The sequence below is a fragment of the Lupinus angustifolius genome, chromosome LG09 (assembly GCF_001865875.1).
Source record: "Lupinus angustifolius cultivar Tanjil chromosome LG09, LupAngTanjil_v1.0, whole genome shotgun sequence".
NCBI lineage: Eukaryota > Viridiplantae > Streptophyta > Magnoliopsida > Fabales > Fabaceae > Lupinus > Lupinus angustifolius.
Window position 1 is genome coordinate 9,070,713 of NC_032017.1, and position 23,463 is coordinate 9,094,175.

The following is a 23,463-nucleotide window of genomic DNA, read 5'->3' on the forward strand; positions in this document are numbered from 1 at the left end:
ATCTATTTTGATAGAAGCTTAACCAACCAAACCAATTATAATGGATGAAAGAGAGAAAAAAATGGATCTTAATCTTGATCATAATACGCTGCTTCAATAAATAAAAATACGCACTATAATAATATTGTGTATTTAGTGAGAGATAAAGAAAATAGAATATTAAAAATAAAGGACTAATTTGACATTTTTGAAGATTCTACAGTGTACAAACAATGATAACAAATAATGTGAAACTCAGCACTCTCTCCTATGCTTTTAAACATACAAAACAAAATAATACCATCATAGATATATAAACTATACAAATATGAGATTCCCTAGCAAGAGAACAATAGCTTATGCTCACTTCTCTTCTTGTCTTGTGGAAAGTAGCAATCACAAATCCAGGGTCATCTCTTGCATTCCATGACATTGCTGGAACACTGATCTCTCTAGTTTTGTCCAAATGGATGTGATCAGAAAATGCATACCTATGAGCACTGAAAATAATCCTGCAAACAATAATCAGAGCCATGTCATACTTTTTCATCATTAGAATAAAAAGGACGACCTACTGCACGAGGCTCTCACTTAGTCGGATCTGGGGAGGGTAGATATGCCCAACTTTATCCTATAAATGGAGAGACTGTTTTCAGGATTTGAACTCGTGACCTCATGATCACGGAGCAACAACATTACTGTTGCGCTAAGCTCACCTTTTTTTTTCATTATTAGAATATAGTGAGAAAATTCAATATCTGAGCACCATTCCATTGGTCTAAATACTAAGAGATAAAGCTAACCATATATGGACATCGATTAATATGAATATTCAATATGAGAATACAAACTGACAGCTTTCATGCACAAGACCAGATAATCAAGAGTTATTGTTGCAAACTATTTGCCACAAATTCGGGTAGACAATAATAAGACTATGATAGGGTGGCATAGTGTATGATGCTCCTATTTAGTGGGATCTGGGAAGAGTAGATGTATGCAACCTAACCCTGCAAGTAGAGATACTGTTTTTAGGATTTGAAATAGTGACTTTATGGTCACTAAGCAACAACTTTGTCGTTGCGCCAACCTCACCCTTTAATAATAGGACAATGGTAAAATAAAATATCCATTGGCAAGTAGGTTATACTAACAAAATGAGGTAGAAAACAAGGAGAAATTTAAGCACGATATATATATATATACATATTAGGAGAGATCTGTTTACACCCAAGTTAAGTTACACTAGTTACATTCAATCTCAGTCATTCATTTTCTTAGATCCAATGAACCAAATGGATAAGTGCAATAAGTGATAAGAGAGAAAATAGAAATCTTAAATAACTTCTAAGTTTCAGCCATTTGGTCCATTGGATCTAAGAAAATGAAAGACTGAGATTGAGTGTAACTTAACTTGGGTGTAAACGGATCTCTCCTCTATATATATATATATAAATGATAGAAAAAGAATGGGGAACAAGCAAGTATTTGTGATATGAACACACAACATAAACTCATAATTAAATAATCACTTGATTGATTACCTTGGCTTCAAAGCTTGCAAAATGTATTCAGAAGCATTTAGAGGGAGGGTATGAAGTGACTTGTAGAGACCAGCCCCAATGAGTTCCCTGATGCAAAAAAGGTCTCACATTAATGGTAAAATAGCCGCCTAGCGGGAAAAGACTTGGTTGTTTTTGTTACTGTATTAATTGTGAAATAGAAGGTCGAACGTTACACCACAAGAATGAGTATTGACTAATGCCTACAAATTAATCAGTATGAAATTATCAGTATAACAAAAGAAATAACCTATGTAATACATTCTTTTATCCAAATTCTCAAAATTCATGTGAATTTTAGTTCAGCTAAAGGGGTAAGGATGAAATTCGAGCGTAATTTAAAGAAGGTCCTACAAAAGCAATCGGGCGACATGGAATTATAAGCTCTTCCTTATCAAGTTGTCATTATACAGAAAAGTAAGAATGTGACAGATGACACAATACTAGGACTTTATAATCTAATATACTGACCAGTTTACTTAGAGTTTGTTTGCGAGTTGAGTTTTGGAGGGGAAGGAAGGGAAATGGAAGGCTTGAGAGCTATGAAGTACACTGGTGAGATGGCTACAAAGCCTCCCATTTCCCTTCCTTCCCCTCCAAAATCCAACTTGCAAACAGACCCTTAGAGAAACATCACTCAGGAACTTACAAGTTGCAAGAAGAATATAAAAAATGAACAGTACTTGATTCATATGAAGGATCTTCACTAACCTGCTTTTTGGCACCACATTTAACCCGTCTATCAAGGTGTTAGAAGATCTCTTAATAGCATCAATGCCATCATAATGCTCATTTCTTGTTTGGTCCAAAGGGAAGTGGAGTAGAAGTACAGGGCCTGATCCAGGTAACACAGTGCTCTCCCTCCAGCCGAAGTTATAGTCCGCATCTCCAAAATTGGTGGAATTATTTATTGCAGCTTTTGTGTCCGCCATTCCCACGTGAAGTTCTAGACTTTCCCTCTCTATTGCTTTTTCAATGTCGAAACGTAAACTACTGTTACCACAAAGTAATGCCACAGCATTCAGTGTGACAAAACTGATGTTACCGATTTCAAATGCACCGCAGCCAGAATGATCCAGTCCTGGTAATTTGTGAGAAATCCAATTAACTTTGTTTGCATCGAGATCACTGCACTCTCCAATATCCCGATCGCCGAGAACTGCATGGAACGGAAGACCAACAAAGGGTCCCAACATTGTGTGAAACTGACGGAGTACCGATGTCCATTTGCTTTTTGTCAACTTCGAACCTTTTGCAGAAACATCTCCCAAGACAAGAAGCAAATCAGGCTTCAAACTTTCAAAAGATTTCTGGCCAGTTGGTCCATTGTTAAATTAAAAGGGCCAGATGCAATGAAATTCATACATGGATGTCAATGCACAAATTCAACAATGAAGTAAACCAGAATTCCAATCTTAGCACGGTTTTTTGAAGTACAAAAATATTGCAAGAGGTTGCAAAATTTAGCAATCATAAATCTCCAAACACAAGCCACATTAATCAAGTACTGTACTACTCAAGCATAAATGCACAATTGATATTGCAGATCACGCTTTAACTATGGGGATTTTTTTAATACTAAGGAACTCTTATCAATTTCCAGAAACCAACTGCTAAACATTACTGTGTCCATCTAATTTCCATTAGCTTGGATACTTAATAATGGGTGGAAATGTGGAATTGAATGGAACAAAGTTATCATGACATTGCTTAGATATTTTATGATGGAACAAAGTAATAATAAGTGATTCCATCTCATTCTATCTCAAACATTACTTTGGGAGGAAGAAAACTAGAGGTATTAGATGGAATGGAATTCCATCAAGTTCCATTCTATTTTAGACCGTCCAAACAGTCGAACTGGTATCATTCCATTTCATCCATTTCCATCAATCTAAACATGTCATAAAGAGATTTTGGAGTACTAGAAGAAACAACAAAACTAGAAAAACTATAATACTTAATTGGTATGCACAAACCTAAAAAGTCAATCCCAAATAGCACAGCGGAGTGGCTGGCCCCGAAAACAGGATAGCGGGATAACAGTTATTGGGATGGCCGCTATTGAGACATTTAAATACTCAAAAATAGAAAAATACACAAAATTAAAGGCATACTCAAATCCAATATAACCCAAAGAGAAGTATGACATGACTGAAATCCAATATCAATATAACTGAAATCCAATATAAGTCAAACACTTTAAGCCTCTCTATGTAAGGCTTACAAAAGTAAGTACTAGTGACTAGTCTATTCTAAGCACTCAAAATAATAGGTAATTCCTTATTTGAGAACAGCATAAGAAAATAAGACAATTTGGTCATGGAAAATATGCCAATGTCCCCAGAAACAGAAGCAAGTCACTGGAAACAGTACAAAGTCGTCCTAAAAATCAAAGACAAGAGTAGAGAATAGTGTTCTGGTCAAATGGCTTGAGAGCAGTGGCGGAGCCACTTACGCACATCCTGGAAAAAATTGTATATATTATCCTTATAGTTAATATTGTGCACATCCTAGAAACAAATTGTATATATTACCCAAGTAATATTTTTTGCATCCCTGATTAATCATATTCTAATGTATTTTGGGTTACTCAAGGCAAGTTGCACCCCCGACCCTAGATCCTAGATCTGCCACTAGTTGACAGTGCCACAGTGCTCACCCAATACCATTTTTTCGAATTAGTGTTGGGGTTGGAGGATACTGAAAATGTCATAAAAAGGCAAGAAAGTGATTCAGAAACATGGTAAAATAGAGCTTTCACCCTGTCTTCTTGCCTGAGAAATGTGACTCAAGCTCATATCTTAAACAATCACAAGCAAATATTGAAAAATTAAACTCGCTTTCTCACTTAACATAGCTAGCACCACTTTTCTTTCAGAAATTACATAGTCACTTAACTAAAGCATCATTATTTTAAATCCCAGTTAGAACCCAATTGCAGGAAAATATGGCTGCAACTGCGGTCACATCCCAAAATCACAACATTACAGTTGCAGAGTACAATTTAAAATACCGTGAAATCAATTAAATACAAGCAGAACAGAAATGCATCATTATTTTAAATTGTGGTCATAACACAATTTCAAGAAAATATGGCCACAACTGCAGTCACAACCCGAGATCATAACATTATGGTTGCAGAGTGCAATTTAAAACATCGGGAAATCAACTAAACACAAGCATAACAGAAAAGCGTCATTATTTTAAATCGCAGTCATAACACAATTGCAAAAAAATATGGTCGTCGTAACTGCAGTCACACCCCGAAATCGTAACCGTAGTTGCAGAGTGCAATTTAAAACAGCCGGAAATCAATTAAACAGTAAAATTGAAGTAAGTACCCGAAAGAATTTGGACATATAGTAATCCCTGAAGAATTGGTTAACATAACCAGCTTCAGAGCCCAAAAGAAGAAGTTCAGCTACCATCATGACTTTGAACTCATCTGAATTATCATCATCATGATCATGAAATTGAGGAAAATGAAGGGTTTTATTAGGAATGAGTTTACAAGTGGGTGTTGAAACCCATTCTTCGAAAACAAGGAGAGAGGCGATTGCAATGAGAGACAATGCTCTCAAACCAATAACCATAGTTGGAACTCAAAATGGGTGAAATAGTTACACAAATGTATATTATTTAGCTTTAAAAGTCATCATTTTTTATAGAGAACAAAAAGATGTAAGAAATTTATACATTATCCATCGCATTAATTTACATGAATTATAAATAATGTAATAATGGTATATAAATTTTTGTACTCATATATAAATATTGTATTTTCTATTTTGTAAGAATATATCATCATTATTTGTATTAAAAGTTAAAACCAAAATTGACTTCTTTTAAAGAGCCATCAAAATTGATGAGTCTCCACATTAAATTTACAATTCTTTTCCCCATTTGACATTTTATTTCAATAAATATAATGTATTTTTCTACTACTAATACTAATAGTATCACTTTATTCTATAAGAAAGGAATTAATCATTTTCAGAGTACGTGATTATCCATTTTAACAATGGTCGCTCTTAGGAATTAAGTTTTTGACCATTTAATCATGTTGCGGATTTAGTAAGATCTCACACCACTAGACTATGTTTTTATTATTAACGATAACATATAAAATATATTTTTTTCCTCCAAAATGTTCATATAAACTAATTTGATTGTTGAAAATATGAGAAGTTTAATTTTTTTTAAATATTTTAAAATTGAGTATAAATACTAAAATAATTAATTTAGTATATTTGAATATTAAATTAATTTTTTTTAAGGACTAAATTAATTTTTCTTAAGTAAACAAAGTCTTCATTTTCTCTTAATACCATACAGCGCCTTGTTCTTAAGAAAAATAAATCGGGTATCAAACTTATTAATCCATGTATAGGTGATACTATTTCATCTAAGAAGTAGTGGTGTACTGACTTGCGCCAATGTGATGAAAAATGTTTGTATAAAACTTAAACAAAATTAGCAAAATAACAAACAAACAAAAATTAATATGTGTATACTAACAGTATATCTGTTTTATATTGTCAGTAACTTATCTTCCATTTATTAATTATTATTTGATTCTTAAATAAAAGTAATATAAATCAATAATGAATGATATACTAATAGTATAAAAAACTCTATACTGTGAATGCATAAATTTTAAACTTAAAAAATAAATTCCTTTCCATTGTAGATGCTTTCAACTAACTATTTTATCGGTGAGATGCAACTGTATAATAGAATAACTTCTATGCTTGTTGACAAATTTCATTTAATTCTTGACTTTTAGTCTATTACTTGTTAAGAAAACCATTTCTTGAAGCTTTGAGTGTGGATTGTATGATTATATTGTTGAGAACACACGAACAATAAAATAGTGAAGAAAATAAAGTAAAAGAGAGATAAAATAAAAGAAATTTGTTAATCATGTTTGACCAATTATATTTATTTCCTCGAGAGCATTGAATTGCTATAACTATGTATTAAAGAATAACGATTCATGTTTAGGTTACATTATTAGAATTTACATAATATACATAGCCTTCTAAACGAACCTCTTCACATGAACTCAATGTTGTGGGCCAAAGCATGATCATAGATCACTAATTCATATTGGCAACTCTATAATGCATGATGTGCAGGGTGGAAACATGACATATCGGTTGTTAGTGGCTTATTATTTGATCTATAATATAATAGACAAGACTTTTTTTTGTAAATAGACTAGGCTGAGGCTTTTCTAAAAGCTTTCTTTAGCTCAACATGTGAAACTTTAAATCATCTAAAAAGTAAATTAAACCTAATAAGCTAACCTATTTAATTATAGAGTGAGAATCTACTTACTCTAAGAGTAAGTTTTTTTCATCTTACCCTTCAATTCTAGGGAACTCTAATAGTTTAGATCAACTCACTAATTCTTACTATTAAATTTCCTTAGAATTGATAGCTAGGACGGGGAGTAAGTGGACCCCTCATCATAATTATAATACTTATATTATACTATTTCAATATAACTAATATTACTGAATATTAAATTTAATAAAAAATATTTACAAAAATATAATATAATTGCTATGGTTAGATGAGCCTATTTAAAAGTATGTATGTTAGCGTGTTTAAAGTTAGATTTATTGTCTCATTTAAAGGTCTTATATCATAATAATCCTTTAAATAGACTTATAAGTTTTAATCACGTCAAATATAGACCTTAGTTTTTAAACAGACAAGGCCCAAGATGTTATACACAATATATGCACGACATGTTTAAGATAAAGTCTAATCTATTTCCCTCTTAACTGTCATAGTTCAACCCTCGCTCAAATACATGATTGTTGTGACGGACACAATATGACCATGCTAGTCTATGTAATCATTATGGAATAAGAGTCTCTCCTTGATTTTGTTAGGTTTAATGAGGAAATCAACATTAATAAAGACGGAAAATGTTGAAGACAATGAGGATTGGAAGCTTAAAAAATATAGATAAGTTTTATTGCTTTTTAGTTGAAGGTCTTGCTTTGATAATTAATTTTAAGTTTTAATATAATTTAAGGCTTATTAGTGTGGATACTCAATTTTGTATGACATATTATTTACATTTTTACAAATATATAAAAATTATGAAATTTCAAATAACAAAAAGACCTTTTGGTTATTCTCTTAGAGTCAAATAATTATTCTTAACCATTTATGGATTTTGTGATAATTTTTTAGATTTTGTAGAATCATAACTTTTTCTCCAAAGAATGATGGTCTGGTACATTTTAAAGCTAAATAAAACATTTTTTTGGGTACTATAAATGATATTTCTTTTTAGATGTCTGATTGTCTCTCCCAATAATGTCACTTTTAGGAATCAAAATAAAAATGTGGATGACCACATATTTTCTAACTACTGATTAAGAATCAAACTGTCAAAGTTTTGGGACATCTAAAAAATCTTGTACTCTATTAAAGTGTTTTTATGATTATCCAATGGAAAAAATATTGTTATTGTACATGTCTTAAAACGTGGACCGTTTGATTCTTAATTAGTAGTTAGAAAACCTTTAGTGATGGACAATTTTATTTTAATTAATTTATTAGATTCTTAATCAGTAGTTAGAAAACTTTTGATCGTGGACAATTTTATTTTAATTAATTTATTACTTTTGAAATTATTAATAAAACCTTGTAGTTTTGAGCAGTTACGTTTTAATTAGATAACCACCATTTAATTCGTACATTACAAAAATTGTGCTACAAACAACATAGTAGGATATAAAAAAACCAAAAATGTGAGAAAAACCCGGCTAGGAAAATTATATAGAGAAAGTCATAGAGTGAGAAAAAAAGTATAATGAAGAAAGGAAAAAAAACAGTGAGTGAAAAAAATCAACATGTAAGAGAGAAAAAGGTGAAAAGCGGGAAGATTATACAAGAAAAAGCATCCACATTTAGAAAAGACTTATGTACATAAAAGACAATCAATAAAATTTTGTCAATATATTAAAAATTTAATTTTAATTAAAATTTAGTCATGAAAAATAGATCAAAAAATATAAATATAATTGTCTCTAAATGTAACGTGTTATATATGTCACTATATAAGTTTTTGTTCATCCACATTACCTTATTTCCATAGTCACTGACTCGTAATTTGGCGAACCATTATCAATACTAGTCTTTAAATGATAATATCAACAAATATAAATACACTAGTCCCTAAATATAACGGGTTATGTATCTTTATGTAAGTTTTTTTCCACTCATCAATAGCCAAAGTTGTCCCGCCACCTTTTTACACCTAACTTAATTACTATTACCAAAAGGCTTTGAGTTAATAGTCATTTGGTCCTCCTAAGGTTACAAAGTCATCAACTTAATCTTCCATATATCATAGTGTTATCAACTTAGTCTTCAATATATCATGTTAATCCTTCATAGATGATGAGAAATATAATCCTTTTGGTAATAAATTTCTTTGAATAATTAAGTTGATGAGAAATATAATCTTAGGAACTAATAGAGTAACAATTATCTTAAAAGGATTAAGTTTATGGCACTTTTGAGAAACATTGACTATTATCTAGAAAGTAAAAAATGGTTTTACTATGTAGGTGAAAGAAGTGTGAGAATAACACAAGAGTAAAAGACTTCATACACAAAAAATAAATTATAAACTTAATGTTCCAACTTCAGTTTCATCCTTAATAACCCTTCCTATATTGTCCCTATACAACACATGTAAACTTTCAATTCTTCCAAAATTCCAGTTTCAAACAAAAGAAAAGTAAATATACAATTCTTAGATGATTTCTAAACAAAGTATTGTTTAGGTCACAATAATGTGTGAAATTCCCTTAGAATTAGCAAGACTTTATTGTAAGTAATTTTTATGAAAGAACCCTTCTTTGCTTTGTTTATTTTCATTGGAATTTGCAATTAGTTCGATCGATGTAGCTGACCCCAACTAGTAAGATTAAAGTCCGGTTGCTATTTGTTGAAACTCAGTATATAAAAGGGTTTCTAGGATAACTAACTTTCTTAAGTCAAAACTCAATTCCCAAAATGAACTAGACTGAAAAATAAATGCCTCAAATGCATTAGGGAAAATAAATATTTATATAAGTTATTCAATTCACAATGAAAACTGCATTTTTTTTCTATATCTACTTCAGTCCCTTGTACAAATAAGGTTAGAGATTCACTTTCTCTTTCTTTTTTTCTCCATCAGAAATTTGTTGGCCAATTGAGGTGACCCATTTGAGGCTGCTGATATGCACTAATCTGTGCTCCAGGAGCAGCAGCAGCCACACCAACTCCGACATTATTTCCCATTGCCGGTCCTAAATGATGAGGACCGGGAATGGCAGCTAGCTGTGGAGGAGCTTGATACATACCGGGAAACTGCATGTGAGAAGATTGAGCTGCAGCTGCATTGAAGGAAGCATGACCAGCATGCGATGGCATGTAACCGCCATGCGCCGCATGCATGTTATAGTATGGAGTGGATTGCATTCCGGGAATCTCCCTCGGATTCTGTAACCAGATTTCGGATGTCTCAGCCTGCGAAAGGAGAAAAAATCACAAACTGAATTGTAGTCAAGCAATCCTATCGGAAAAAGGAAGACTGGAAAAAACAAAGAATCTTGTTGATAATATAATCCACACAAATGAACAGATATTTATGACATGACAATGAATCTTTACTAATCTTGTATCTTCCAGAGATAAGCAGAATGATATGCATAACTCGTTCAAGGACCAGGTCAACATGACTGTCAAGCAAATTGACTCGGGAAAAAGAAAAAGTAAAAAATCCCTACTTCTAAAATATGTGCTATGCTCAGTGATTTAAATTGTGGACCACATCACGTAATGCAGCCGCAATATTGTGTTACTGTGACTGCCGCAACTGTATAAAATTGCAATGGCAGTGTGATACCAAATGACAATGATGTAGCCACATTAGGCCGCAGCACAGCCACAACTGACCGTTTGGACCGCATCGAATTCAAAAATATTTTTAAATTATAAAATAATTCACAACGCAACAACCAGAACTATAGCAATAGGTGGACAGTACTGGATTGATTGAAAAATTAGAAAATCATATAGCAAGGTATTAGTTGAATACTGACTATTTCAATGCTTCTTTTTGCTAACATTCAACAAACAATTTGTTCTCTTACTCAAAAAGGTTAAACAAGTACATTACCTGAGGATTTGGGACATAAAGATTATCTTTGTACTTGACTCGAGATGAATCTTCTAAAGCCGTTGCACCACCAACCATGCCCGGAGATATCATGGTATACCCAGTTGGGTTAGCATAATTTCCAAACCCAGCAGGATTTCCAGCAGACCGGGAATGGCAGCTAGCTGTGGAGGAGCTTGATACATACCGGGAAACTGCATGTGAGAAGATTGAGCTGCAGCTGCATTGAAGGAAGCATGACCAGCATGCGATGGCATGTAACCGCCATGCGCCGCATGCATGTTATAGTATGGAGTGGATTGCATTCCGGGAATCTCCCTCGGATTCTGTAACCAGATTTCGGATGTCTCAGCCTGCGAAAGGAGAAAAAATCACAAACTGAATTGTAGTCAAGCAATCCTATCGGAAAAAGGAAGACTGGAAAAAACAAAGAATCTTGTTGATAATATAATCCACACAAATGAACAGATATTTATGACATGACAATGAATCTTTACTAATCTTGTATCTTCCAGAGATAAGCAGAATGATATGCATAACTCGTTCAAGGACCAGGTCAACATGACTGTCAAGCAAATTGACTCGGGAAAAAGAAAAAGTAAAAAATCCCTACTTCTAAAATATGTGCTATGCTCAGTGATTTAAATTGTGGACCACATCACGTAATGCAGCCGCAATATTGTGTTACTGTGACTGCCGCAACTGTATAAAATTGCAATGGCAGTGTGATACCAAATGACAATGATGTAGCCACATTAGGCCGCAGCACAGCCACAACTGACCGTTTGGACCGCATCGAATTCAAAAATATTTTTAAATTATAAAATAATTCACAACGCAACAACCAGAACTATAGCAATAGGTGGACAGTACTGGATTGATTGAAAAATTAGAAAATCATATAGCAAGGTATTAGTTGAATACTGACTATTTCAATGCTTCTTTTTGCTAACATTCAACAAACAATTTGTTCTCTTACTCAAAAAGGTTAAACAAGTACATTACCTGAGGATTTGGGACATAAAGATTATCTTTGTACTTGACTCGAGATGAATCTTCTAAAGCCGTTGCACCACCAACCATGCCCGGAGATATCATGGTATACCCAGTTGGGTTAGCATAATTTCCAAACCCAGCAGGATTTCCAGCAGGAACGGGCTTGAACTGCTGAACTCCATATTTAAGGCTGTTGGCATTAAGATGGGAACCACCTCCCGGCATCAACACGTAACTGCTGCCATTTGTTGGGTGAGGATAGGGATGGTTGCTTGAATATCCAGGCATGCCCATAGGTGGAACATAGACTGGGGACAGAAACTGACGATATGGCATAAGGTTAGCGTAATGTGAAACATGAAGTTGTGGATACATCTGTGCAACATGAGGTTGATGTTGTTGCACCATGGGTATCGTCGACGCGGGAATGCTATTGCCCGCGTGGGAGCTCAAGCCCTGCACTCACTCACAAAAAATGTGTCAGAATGAGAGAACTGTGGAATATATTAAAGCGACGAAAGACCAAATAAACTACTGCAATTGGTATTGCATGTAAAAGGAAAAGAGAGATAGCTCGGACTAAAATTACTATTATTCATTCACAAACACCAAAGAAGAAAATATAATGAAGAACTATTTTCAAATGATAGTTAAAAGAAGTTACAAGAACAATCAATAGAAAAGGTTTCAACTTTCAAGGGACATCAAAGGGTGTATTCTGACCGAAAAACAAATTCAACTGTTTAAAAGTCTTCCAGAATTTACAAAAATAACCACATGCAATTAAACTTTATCATTCTGAAAAACATGGTTTGTGGGCCATTAAGTGATACTTCATTAAGATTCAATAAGTGAACTCCAAAACTCACTCTTACTCTCTTACATATCTTTGGTTTAAACCAAATAAAAATACTCACTCTTAGATACAAACTGGATCAAGGAAAAAATTAACCTTACATGCATAAATTTAATCACAACTAACCAATTAAATGAGACTTTAAATACTCCACTAACTTATAATTCAATTATACCTCATTAAGAGATGGCTGACCCTGCCCCCGTACAGATTCATCCACTGTGGGTCTGAAGTAAGGAACCTCGTAGACGGTAGGAGGATCGTATGCCTGATAGGAAGGAAACTTAAAACTGAGAATGGAAAGAGACTAAAACAAAACAGAAAGGTATTTATTCAACAATAAACAGCTACAGCAATAAATGTCAAGACTCAAGAGTAAAGAGAGCATGGGATGAACGCCAAACACAATATAAGGTTGTCAATCATTCACCACAAAATAATTGTAATGTAGCAAAGGTTTGAGTTTTATCAGATTATTCACGGCTATCAAAACATTAGGGTATAGCTGATAATGGGATGGTCACTATACAATGATAGCAGATATATTAAACCATGGTATGGTAGTTAGTATCAAGTGATACTACGATTCATATCCCAAAACGAAACCAAAATGGAAGATGGCGATAGAAAACCTGACAAGAATCGTAAATGGCCCTGAATCATGTATGAATCACAAAAATCATTTGAATCATGATTTCTGTTTGTGTTTTGCGATTCACAAGGGCTGCTAAATGCCTGGGGTTGCACACACAAGTGGGTCAGATCTCCCAGAACCGTGTGCCTTAAAAGTGTGTTAGGGTTTTATTTGGCGCTTTTTTACGTTGCTGTAAGGTCACTCATGAAAACAGGCCGAGTTCATGTGACCTAGTTCTGCAATTACCATTGATGAGAAGGCACAACTAATAGGAACTACTCCAACTCTTTGGCAATAGGAACTACTCCAACTTTCTCCCTAATGCATTCATTTATAATCCTATCTAGTCTAGTGTGTTCACTTATCCAACGCAACTATTATCAACAATAATTGCATTGCGTCCCTAATATTATCAACATTGATTTCTTAGTTAACAATAAGTCAATAATAGAGGGCAAATGCCCAAACCATATATATAAACATTAACAAATTCGACATAGTGATATCATCTTTGCAGGCCACAGAATGACCTACAATGTTTCAATTCAACCATATCAGACTAGAGCCAACCCCGTTCTGGCCACATCCAGTGTCTTTCTAACAATAGTATCAACATTGTCCATGTTCCACACAGCACATAACAGTCCATGGCACACATATCAATCACCACATACAGGCACAATACTGAAACCTGACCACAGGTTTCAATGACCCTAAGGGAAATTCCAATGATAAACAGATTTGGATGATAGAATATAAAGCAATAACTCACCGAGAAGCACGGCATATCATGAGAATCTTGCTGATGTGACTCTGAAGGTGCATAGGACGGAACATTATCACGTACCAATCCAGTCTTAGCATAATTGTCATGATTATGAGGACTTGAAGAGACTTCGTTATCAGGCAATTGTTGCTCAGCAGCAGCACCAGATGCAGGAGAGACCGACCCAGTACTTCTAACATGATCGTCCTGTAAGTCCACCTGTTTGCTCCCTGAAACTTCATCAGTGGATAGCTCTGGAGCAGGTACTGTCAAGCTGACACCAAGTATTAAATAATATTAGAACTAGACTACGGAAACAGTGTTCATAATCAGGTTCTTACTAAGTGTATATGAGCATTACAAATTGAATTATGTCTGAAATGTTTCATCAACTACATGAAAATATGGCTTCCAAAATAATAATAAACTTCAAAGAAACTCATGGTAATTAGTAAGTCTTAATTATGTAGCTATCTTCCAAATGTCCAAAAGTTGACTCTTCATATAAAGATAAAAATAAAGTAAATACAATAAAAGAAACAACAGAAAAACAGAATGCCAACCTCGCAGTAGATTCCTCGTCTGATTTTTCAGAAGCTCTTATTAATTGATACTCAGATCGATGCCTCAAAGAGTCAAGTTCTGTCCCAATGGTACCAAATGTCAGTCGACAACGATCCGTCTCTGGAACTCGAAGATGCTGTGCGATGATCACATTTTGGTTCTCATGTATATTAACTTGGGAAAGTTTATCTTGAAGCTCTGCTGTATTTGATTCGATATCTTTAGAAATTTTTGCTGTGGGCGAAGAAGTTTTTTTAGGTGTTCCAATCACTCCAGGACTGTTACTGCTCAACTTCTGGCTTGCTTTAGGTTTCCACTCTTTGTTATGCTGGGAAACTGCATCACAAGTCAACATATTTTAGACATGAAGGAATGGTTAAAAATATAAAATAAATCTACCTGAAAATAAAACATCTCATTATAATAGAATGGAAAATAGATAGTTTTGCCAATTATAAAAAAACAAAGAGAAGAGCACTCAGCATTATTATATACTGATTACACAATGGAATAAGCTAGGAGTTCTGAAACAAGGAGAAAACAACTTAACAGAAAGCATTAAAAAAATCTCCCATTCAATTGTCCCACATTTGAACATAAGCCTCAGCGCATCAGTAAAGTTGCTTGTCTTGTGACGGGAAGGCCATGAGTTCAAATCCTAGAACCAACCTCCATATTTGCTAGGATCAACCTCGTTCTGGCTGAACTAATATTCTTTTCATATGCCCAATAAAAAAAGTATATGCAAGAGCAATTGTTCCAAACTGAAGTTATGCTTCATCTTAAAGATCATTACTACAGACAATTAAGATTAAAACCATATCTAAAAAACAAAACCATAATTTGGTAATGCCATTTTATACCTCTCTGCCCGGAAAGTTGATGCGGCCTACTATTATATTGGTTCTTCGTAGATGGCCTGTTAACTGACACGCCAGAGAATGAAGGTTCATTTACATTAGTTTGACTTAATCGTTCAGTCTTTGAGAGGGCAGCAACAGGTTGAAATGAATTTGCAGACGTGCCAGCTTTTCCAACAACAGAGTTAGTGTAAGAATTACTGGAAACTGATGATTGTTTCACTTTGTTGTCTGAAGACTGTCGTCGAACACCAACAACACCAACTTCCCGCCTAATGGCCCCAACAACACCGGATACTCTGGAATCAGGAGAGGGCACATGAACTGGATCTGTTGAAGAGGAATACACCCCAACTGCAGAACTGGTTGAAGCCACCGTCGTAGAATTTTGCTGGGTGATGTTAGGCTTAATTGACTGCACCCTGGCTGCTGCATTCAAAACAATACATTGCTTCTCCTCGGAAGCAAATTTTCTGTTGACATTTGAAACAGCATCTTTAGAGTATGTAGCATGTGAATCAGAAGGACCATTTAAAGCTTGAGGTGAACTCCTAGCACCAGATGAGCTTTGATTGGTTGCAGCTGTTGATGAACTGTAACGAAGATAATGTATAAATTATATTCAAAATTCAATGACACAATAACTATATGAAAATAAATCAAAATATTATCCCGGACATATATTGCCTTTACATTCGAAAAGATATATTTCAAGTATATACATGTTTTTTGCGAATGATATTGTCCTAGTTAGAGTATCAAAAGAGGAATTAAATGAGAAAGTAGAAATGTGCAACAAACCTTAGAGGAACATGACTTTCGTATAAGACGGAGTATATGCATGTAAGTAGCAAGATGCGCACAAACTCTACTTTAGAGGTAAAGATTGAAGATCATACAATATCAAAAGTCACTAGATTTAAGTATTTTATGTTAATCATACAACACTAAGGAGAAATTGAGGGAAATGCAACCCAAAAGATTCATGTGGGATTGATGAAATGGTGTAATGCTTCAGGTGTCATATGAGATAGAAAGGTGTCACTACAACTTAAAGAAGAATTTTACCGCATAGCTACAAAACTCACAAATTATATGGGATTATTGGATGAGTGTGAACACATTAGACAAGATAGGACTAAAATGAATGCATTAAAGAGAAAATTAGGGGAGCTCCTACTGTAGAAAAGATGGTAGAAGTACACCTTAGGTAGTTTTGACATGTGCGGAGAAGACCGTTAGAAACTCTATTAATGAAAGTAGATCAAATTGTGTTTAGTCCAATTTCTAGAGACAGAGAGATGCCAAAAAATATGATAGGGGAAACGATTAGGAAAAATTTAAAGATCAATGATTTGTCAATAGACATGATTTATGACAGCATTATGACTTCTAGTCGACCCGACCTAGTAAGACTAAAGCTTTGGATTTCACCATGTCTCATTGTTCTTAGGATTTTACATGTTCCTAAGTAGATTCAGAGTTTGAACATGGTGGATACATGTTGTATCTAGATTAATGTCTGAGTACTTCTACATGACCCTTTCTGCTTTCATGCTTCAATGTTCAATCCAGTGCCAACAACGGTTACAGAACAAACTATAGAACTGTTTATCAGATTTCTACTGTTAGCATCAAGAAAGCATAATCTAGAAGATCAAAATCATCTTCACATTTCAGTTCAGTTCCATTCTGGTGCTACTTACATTATTCCAGACACCTTGCAAGTTGTAGGCATGTTAAGATTAGTTAGTCCATCCTTTTATAATTTTATAAAATGTATACTATGTGCTTTATAGTAGCAGAGTCTCAAACCATATAGGATTAGAAATTTCTTGTGAAAAACTAATAAGGCTATTTAAACTGTTTTAAAATGCTTCGGCTTTATATCACTGATCAGTGATGCAATAAAACAATAGGCATGATGTCTAGGTCTATTTTCTTCCCCCTTCTATCTTATTTACTTCCGAAATCAGATTTCTTTGGCAGACCAATGAGACCATAACCAAAAATTCACCACAACAAATTAGTTGATTCTTCCTGTGTTCCGTCTACTTGACCCCACTGGGTGAGGACCTAGTGCATTGGCCAGTCCTATTTACCTTAGCTTTGACCTAGAAATTGCAAATTCTAATTTGCAAGTACTGCTTATAGCACTAAAAACTCAAAAGTAGTTACCCATACAACCCTAACATCCTTTCTCATATCTTCCAAATCACCCTTACCCTCAATTATATTCAATGGACATTCGATCCATCTATTTTCCAGCATTGATGAACCAATATGCAAGAACCTTAACTACAGCCTTCTAAAACCTAAAGCTTCTGATATCCTGCATCACCACCTTAGTAGCTGGCAATGATCATTCAACGAGATCAATTGTACAAGTAAAAGGAAGACCCAAAATTATAATGCTGAATTTGATCTTCACATGATATGTTTACCTCTCATCATCTGAATAACTTCTAACCCTTTCTTGTCTACATAAATTCTAACCTTTCTATCCCAGCATCATAACTTGCATGATGATATAAAATATTTTTTGTTTGCATTCATCACAATCCATGTTTTAAATAATTTATGCGCCATCTCTTATTTAAACAACCTTTTCTATTAGAATATATTCATAACTAAGGTACACATACATTTCTTTCACCTCTAGTGCATAAGTATCTTTGAAAAACTGAACCTAACTCTGAGGCTACAAGTCAAGGGATATGCATATATAGACAACCACTGACACTAGATATTAAAAGAGAAGTCAACCAAAACTGCTAAATTAGGATAACTTCAAATCCCAAACATACCCCTTTTCAGATGTGTTTGCATTTGATTGCTCATTGGCGGATGTGGAGCATTGCACTGAAGGAGGCTTTACTTCTTTATATATACGATTTATTACTCTGTTGTCTCTGACAACACGGAACTCTCTACCATTGCCTGAAACATTTGACAAGAATTTAAGATCAGCTCACATAATAATGCTATCAACCATTCAAGAAAAAAATGATCGATTTAGTTATTTGAACACATAAAATTTAAGATTTCAGAACGAAAAATCACAAATATTCATCTTCAGAAGATAACTAAAAGAGTAGAACACCGTTCAAGTCCTTGAAAGATTTGCAGTAAACCAACTTAGTCACTCAAAGATTATGTTCTACCAAGCAAGTCCCTGAGACTAATGTGGCATTTTAGGTGCATATGTTAAGAACTGGTATCTAAGAAATATAGAAAGAATGGGAAAATTGAAAGGAAATGCCCCAACACCAGAATCAAATTGATTCTTGGCAGGGTTCTAACTTTTTTTATTAGAATGAAGAATAGGTTTACAAGTAGAAGAGAATGAACACTCTAAAATTTCACAATCCTAACCCTCTCTGATTTCCCCAAATCAGAATTGATTTCCCTAACTAACTACCCTAGGCATCTCCTTCTATTTATAGACTTCCAACCGAATTAACTACCTAAGGTTAAAGTAGGAAGTTTGTTATTTACTTAACCAAACTTTCCTCTTCCCTCTTCTATATACATTTTTTAAATCTAGACCTACCCTTACTCTTATCAGCATCCTACATGGCATTCCAGATGCATCTCATATGGTATTCCAGATGCATGCCATGTTGGACAATTGACGAAAGTGGTGTGAATTTGACTCTTCAGGGGACTTAGTTGTAGACATAATCTTTGAGGGACTTAGTTGGTTGGTCATGATTCATTCAAGGACACGAATGATGTTTAATCTAACTAAAATAACCCCAATCAATTGGGCTTTATATTTTACAAAAGGAAAAAAATTAAACACTCACCTTCCCAATCAAAGAGATAGAATGACAAAAGAGAAAAGCAACAGAAAAAACCATGGCGCAAGAAGTACTAAGCGTGTCTTAAGTTAAGTAACAATAACAATCAAACTTTAATCTCACTAAGTGAAGCATGTCTTAAGTAACAACAACAATCAAGTCTTAATCTCACTAAGTGAGGTCACCGAGGATTGAACGACACAATAATGTCCTCATAAATCATGTTCATTAACAAAACATTGATCTCTAAGTCTTTCTTAATTGTTTCCCTATGATTTTTTTAATCTCTATCTTCCTCTAGGAATTTGACTAACCTTCATTTGATCTACTTTCCTTATAGGATCTTCTACTGGTCTCCTCCATACATGCTCAAACCATCTAAGGTGTGATTCTACCACTTTTTCTGCAATAGGAGTTACTCCATCTTTCTACTTGGACCTTATACATTCATTTCTAATCCTATCTTATCTAGTGTATTTACTCATCCAATGCAACATCTCATCTCTACAACATAGAGTCTATTCTCTTGTTGACATTTTATTGTTCAACACCTAGTCTCATATAACATTGCAGACCTTATAGTCATATAGTAAAACATTCCCTTAAGCTTAAGTGGTACCTTTTTATTGCATATGACACCTAAAGTACTCCATCATTTCGTCCAACCCACTTGAATCCTATAGTTCACATCTTCATCGATTTCTCCATCGTCTTGTATGATTAATCCAAGATACCAAAATATTTACCTCTACAATAGGATTATTCACTTCTTGCTAAAGTTACATTCCACATACTTTGTCTTATCTCAACTTATATAAAAGTCATGTGCTTCTAAAACTTGTCTTCACTCTTCTAGCTTCCCTTTAATTCTTATCTCTAGTTTCCCACTAAATATGTTCTTAAACACATCCAAGACCAATGTAAACAAGTAGGGGTTCAATGTTAAGTATTCGTGTAGTGCTACGGCAAAAAAAAAAATTTGAGACCACGTCTTGTGTTCTCACGCAGGTTTTGACCACATCATACATATCCTTGATTGCTCGAATGTAGGCAATTCGAATATCTTTCTTCTCTAAAAGTTTCCACAAAACCTCTCTAGTCTCTAACACCTTATCATACACCCTCTTCAAATCAATGAAGATCATGTGCAAGTGTCTTTGGTTCATTCAATATCTCTCCATCAATCGCCGTAAAAAGTATATAGCCTCCATGGTCGACCTCCCAGACATAAAACCAAATTGGTTTTTAGTCATATTTGTCTCTTGTCTCAAACTCCGCTAAATTATCCTCTCTCATAGCTTCATAATATGGCTCATAGTTAAGTACCAATTACCAAGTGAGAAACAAAAACATAAAACTTATCATTTAAATTTACTGTCTTCAACCACATTAGCTTCCCTACTAACCTATTCTATAGCAATAATAATAGAAACTATTATTTCGAAGTAGTTTACAAAAAAAGAAACGCTCATTTGTTCTGACATAGATGCTAATCAGGGCATCACACTTAAATCCTTCAAAACAAGCATATTACCAGGTAAAGTATTCCGAGAGTAGTTTGCTCTTCCAACATTACGCACAGAAGGAACATGAAATTTCATTCCCCGACCAACATTCTCAGAATACCTTTGTGCCTCAGGATGCTCAGCAGAGTTGTTGTTCCCAATATTCTGATTCTGAGGCTGCAATCACATACTTTCCAATAAGTCATTGATTGAAAAGGTTAGTACTCCGTAATGTATTCATGGATTTAATAAGCCAACAAGAAAAGTATCAAGAGGTGATACCTCCTTCTTCCGATCTCTCCTTCTCTTGACCTCATGGAATGGATCTGAATAGCAAAATCACAACATATATTAGGAAATTATATATCTTCATTCATTAATTTTCTTTCAAAACACAGTTAAAATAGGACAAGGAATATGACAAAATGCACGTACCAATTTCAAATCATATTCATGGTTCAAGACAATATGATGCAGTTACATATCCCAATCTAGTCCACCTAACTATTGCACCTTAAACCAGCGTCACTGACATTTCTATTAGAGCATGTCAATGAAATCTATTATATTTACATTAGACCATATAATCTCAAGGCAAGTATTCCTACCCCAAACATTGGCAATACTGAACAACCAAGAAGAATGTTGATAAGAGATAAATCATAAGAAGCATAATATATTTTAATACAGAAATTGAGAAGACATGTATAAGTAGGCCTCATTGTAGATACCGACATTTATTGATTCAATGAATAAACATGTCTAAAACTAATCAAATATCACTTAGCCTCGGTGCTTTTGGCCCTCTTATAATTTCATTTTTATAAACTATTATTGTTGGTATCCTCACTCCTCGAAACATAAAAAGGTCATAGACATGATATGCCACCCAGGAACTAAAGTTACACCAATGGAGGTGTGGGGGGAGTGGAACAGATAGAAGTGAGATGGAATACAGTACTGATAAATTAACTCTTGGGCAATGTTGGAGCTAGGAGCACTTCCCAACAATTCCCTTCTCTAGGGTATGAACTTTAAAACATAGTTATATGGTGCGCAACAACGGTATCGGTATGTGGTTCAATTGGTACTCAAATCATCAATTTTTACATTAATTTTATAAGACCTTCTCTATGACGAACATGGTACTTGGTACATGGTCTGGTGAATTCATTATGTGGTAGATGGTACGGTGAACTCGATATGTGATACATGGGGTAATGAAAGAATTATGCAACTATGTTTTACAATACAGTTTGCTTACCACTGCACCCAAACCTTGTTGCCAATAAACTATTTAACTTACTCCTCTACTTTCTCAAACAAAAAGTCATAAAAGCAAGGGAATCATGTTTAAGCAAACGCAATATTCATTGCCCTAAAATTTCACCTTCATGATGGTCACAAAGATGGTTATTATTGATCAGCTCAAAATTACAACAGGTGCAACAAAGTCAATGCTGCATTGCCAATTGCAGCAACCACTCAAAATAAATACAAAACCAAAAACACAAACAAAAAATCATGAAACTGCAACAACAAAAAATCAAGCAAACAAAGAAACCTTTTCACACTGACTGAATTTAACTAAAACTCCACCAGAACAAGTCAAATTTGCCACAAAATCATGCACAGGAAAATCACTACAAACTCTTGATAGATTGTAATAATAAAAAACCAAACATAAAAAAATGCAGCCCATACACGAATTACACCAACATAAGAAACTCGTGAAACACTTTCCATTAATTCAAAGCACCCCATTAAACAAAAAGAACCCCATTAAACCAAAATCAACAAACAAACAATAAAAAATACCAACCACAATAAAAAAATTAAAACAAAAAATAAGAGTTTAGTCCCATTCACACAGACCTTGATGGAGCAATTTCTGAGTAGTTTCATTAGGATCCATATTACTTTCCTTCAGGACAACATAGATATCAGAATCAGAATGATTACCCACGATTTCCTTGATAGATTGAATGGTTTTGCGAACTCTTGCAGAGAGTATATGGGTACCACTCACACCTTCCATTCTTGAACCACTACCATTACCACTAACAGTGACCATTTCATTCAAAACAAAAAACAACCCAGAAGATAATAAGTATGAATCGACGAATAGAGAGGTCAAAAATGAAACTTGACGATTTCAAAAATGTTAGGGTTCTTCGGAATTGAACGATGTAAGGAACAGAAAGCGGCTTCGAAGGCAACAATGACAGAGTGAGGGTTTTGAAAACTGTTTGACAATGAGGTTGAGGGAAACAATTTTATTCGCACTTGTGCCCTTGATTTTTCGGATAAACTACGAAATTGCCCTTCACTACTCACTAGTGATGTAAATGAAATGGAATACGCTTAAACTTAATATTAGCTACTAATTCTATAGAAATCTAATAATTTAGATTTACTCATTAATTCAAATCATTGTATTCTCCTAAAATGATGACTAAGTCATGTTTGGTATAAATCAAAGTTTATAGTTTTTGCTTTTTTTAAAAGAAACTTAAAGTTACAACATAAGTATATTTGATAACTTATCTAGATTATAATTTCAACTTATTTTTTGTGGGAAAAAAGTCATAAAATGAAGTTCTCTATCATGGGTTGTCTATTTTAAAGTTGGCTTTTTTTGTTAAAAAAATAAGCTTAAAGTTACATCATGTATATTTGATAACTTATCTAGATTATAAATTTTACTTATTTTTTGTGGGAAAAAATCATAAAATGGAA

The 23,463-nt window shown here is 34.1% G+C and overlaps 2 protein-coding genes across 5 annotated transcripts; both read right to left on the reverse strand.

Annotated features, from left to right (window-relative positions):
- Positions 217–5,168, reverse strand: LOC109356932 (metallophosphoesterase 1-like). Its single transcript, XM_019600576.1, has 4 exons — positions 4,886–5,168; positions 2,253–2,851; positions 1,524–1,610; positions 217–491 (listed from the first exon to the last, which is right to left on the reverse strand). Exons 1-4 carry the CDS (start codon positions 5,135–5,137, stop codon positions 248–250), a joined length of 1,182 nt encoding a protein of 393 aa, XP_019456121.1. The 5' UTR covers positions 5,138–5,168; the 3' UTR covers positions 217–247.
- On the reverse strand, positions 9,597–22,982 carry LOC109356931 (GBF-interacting protein 1-like). Of its 4 annotated transcripts, none has more exons than XM_019600572.1 (11): positions 22,600–22,981; positions 21,007–21,050; positions 20,758–20,901; positions 18,224–18,360; positions 15,420–16,009; positions 14,556–14,892; positions 13,999–14,266; positions 12,768–12,860; positions 11,746–12,192; positions 10,941–11,093; positions 9,597–9,935 (listed from the first exon to the last, which is right to left on the reverse strand). In XM_019600572.1, exons 1-11 carry the CDS (start codon positions 22,796–22,798, stop codon positions 9,753–9,755), a joined length of 2,595 nt encoding a protein of 864 aa, XP_019456117.1. In that variant the 5' UTR covers positions 22,799–22,981; the 3' UTR covers positions 9,597–9,752. The 4 variants fall into 4 exon arrangements, with proteins under 4 accessions (XP_019456117.1, XP_019456118.1, XP_019456116.1 ...); XM_019600573.1 differs by having other exon boundaries at positions 9,597–9,952; positions 10,982–11,093; positions 18,224–18,356; positions 20,754–20,901; XM_019600571.1 differs by having other exon boundaries at positions 18,224–18,356; positions 20,754–20,901.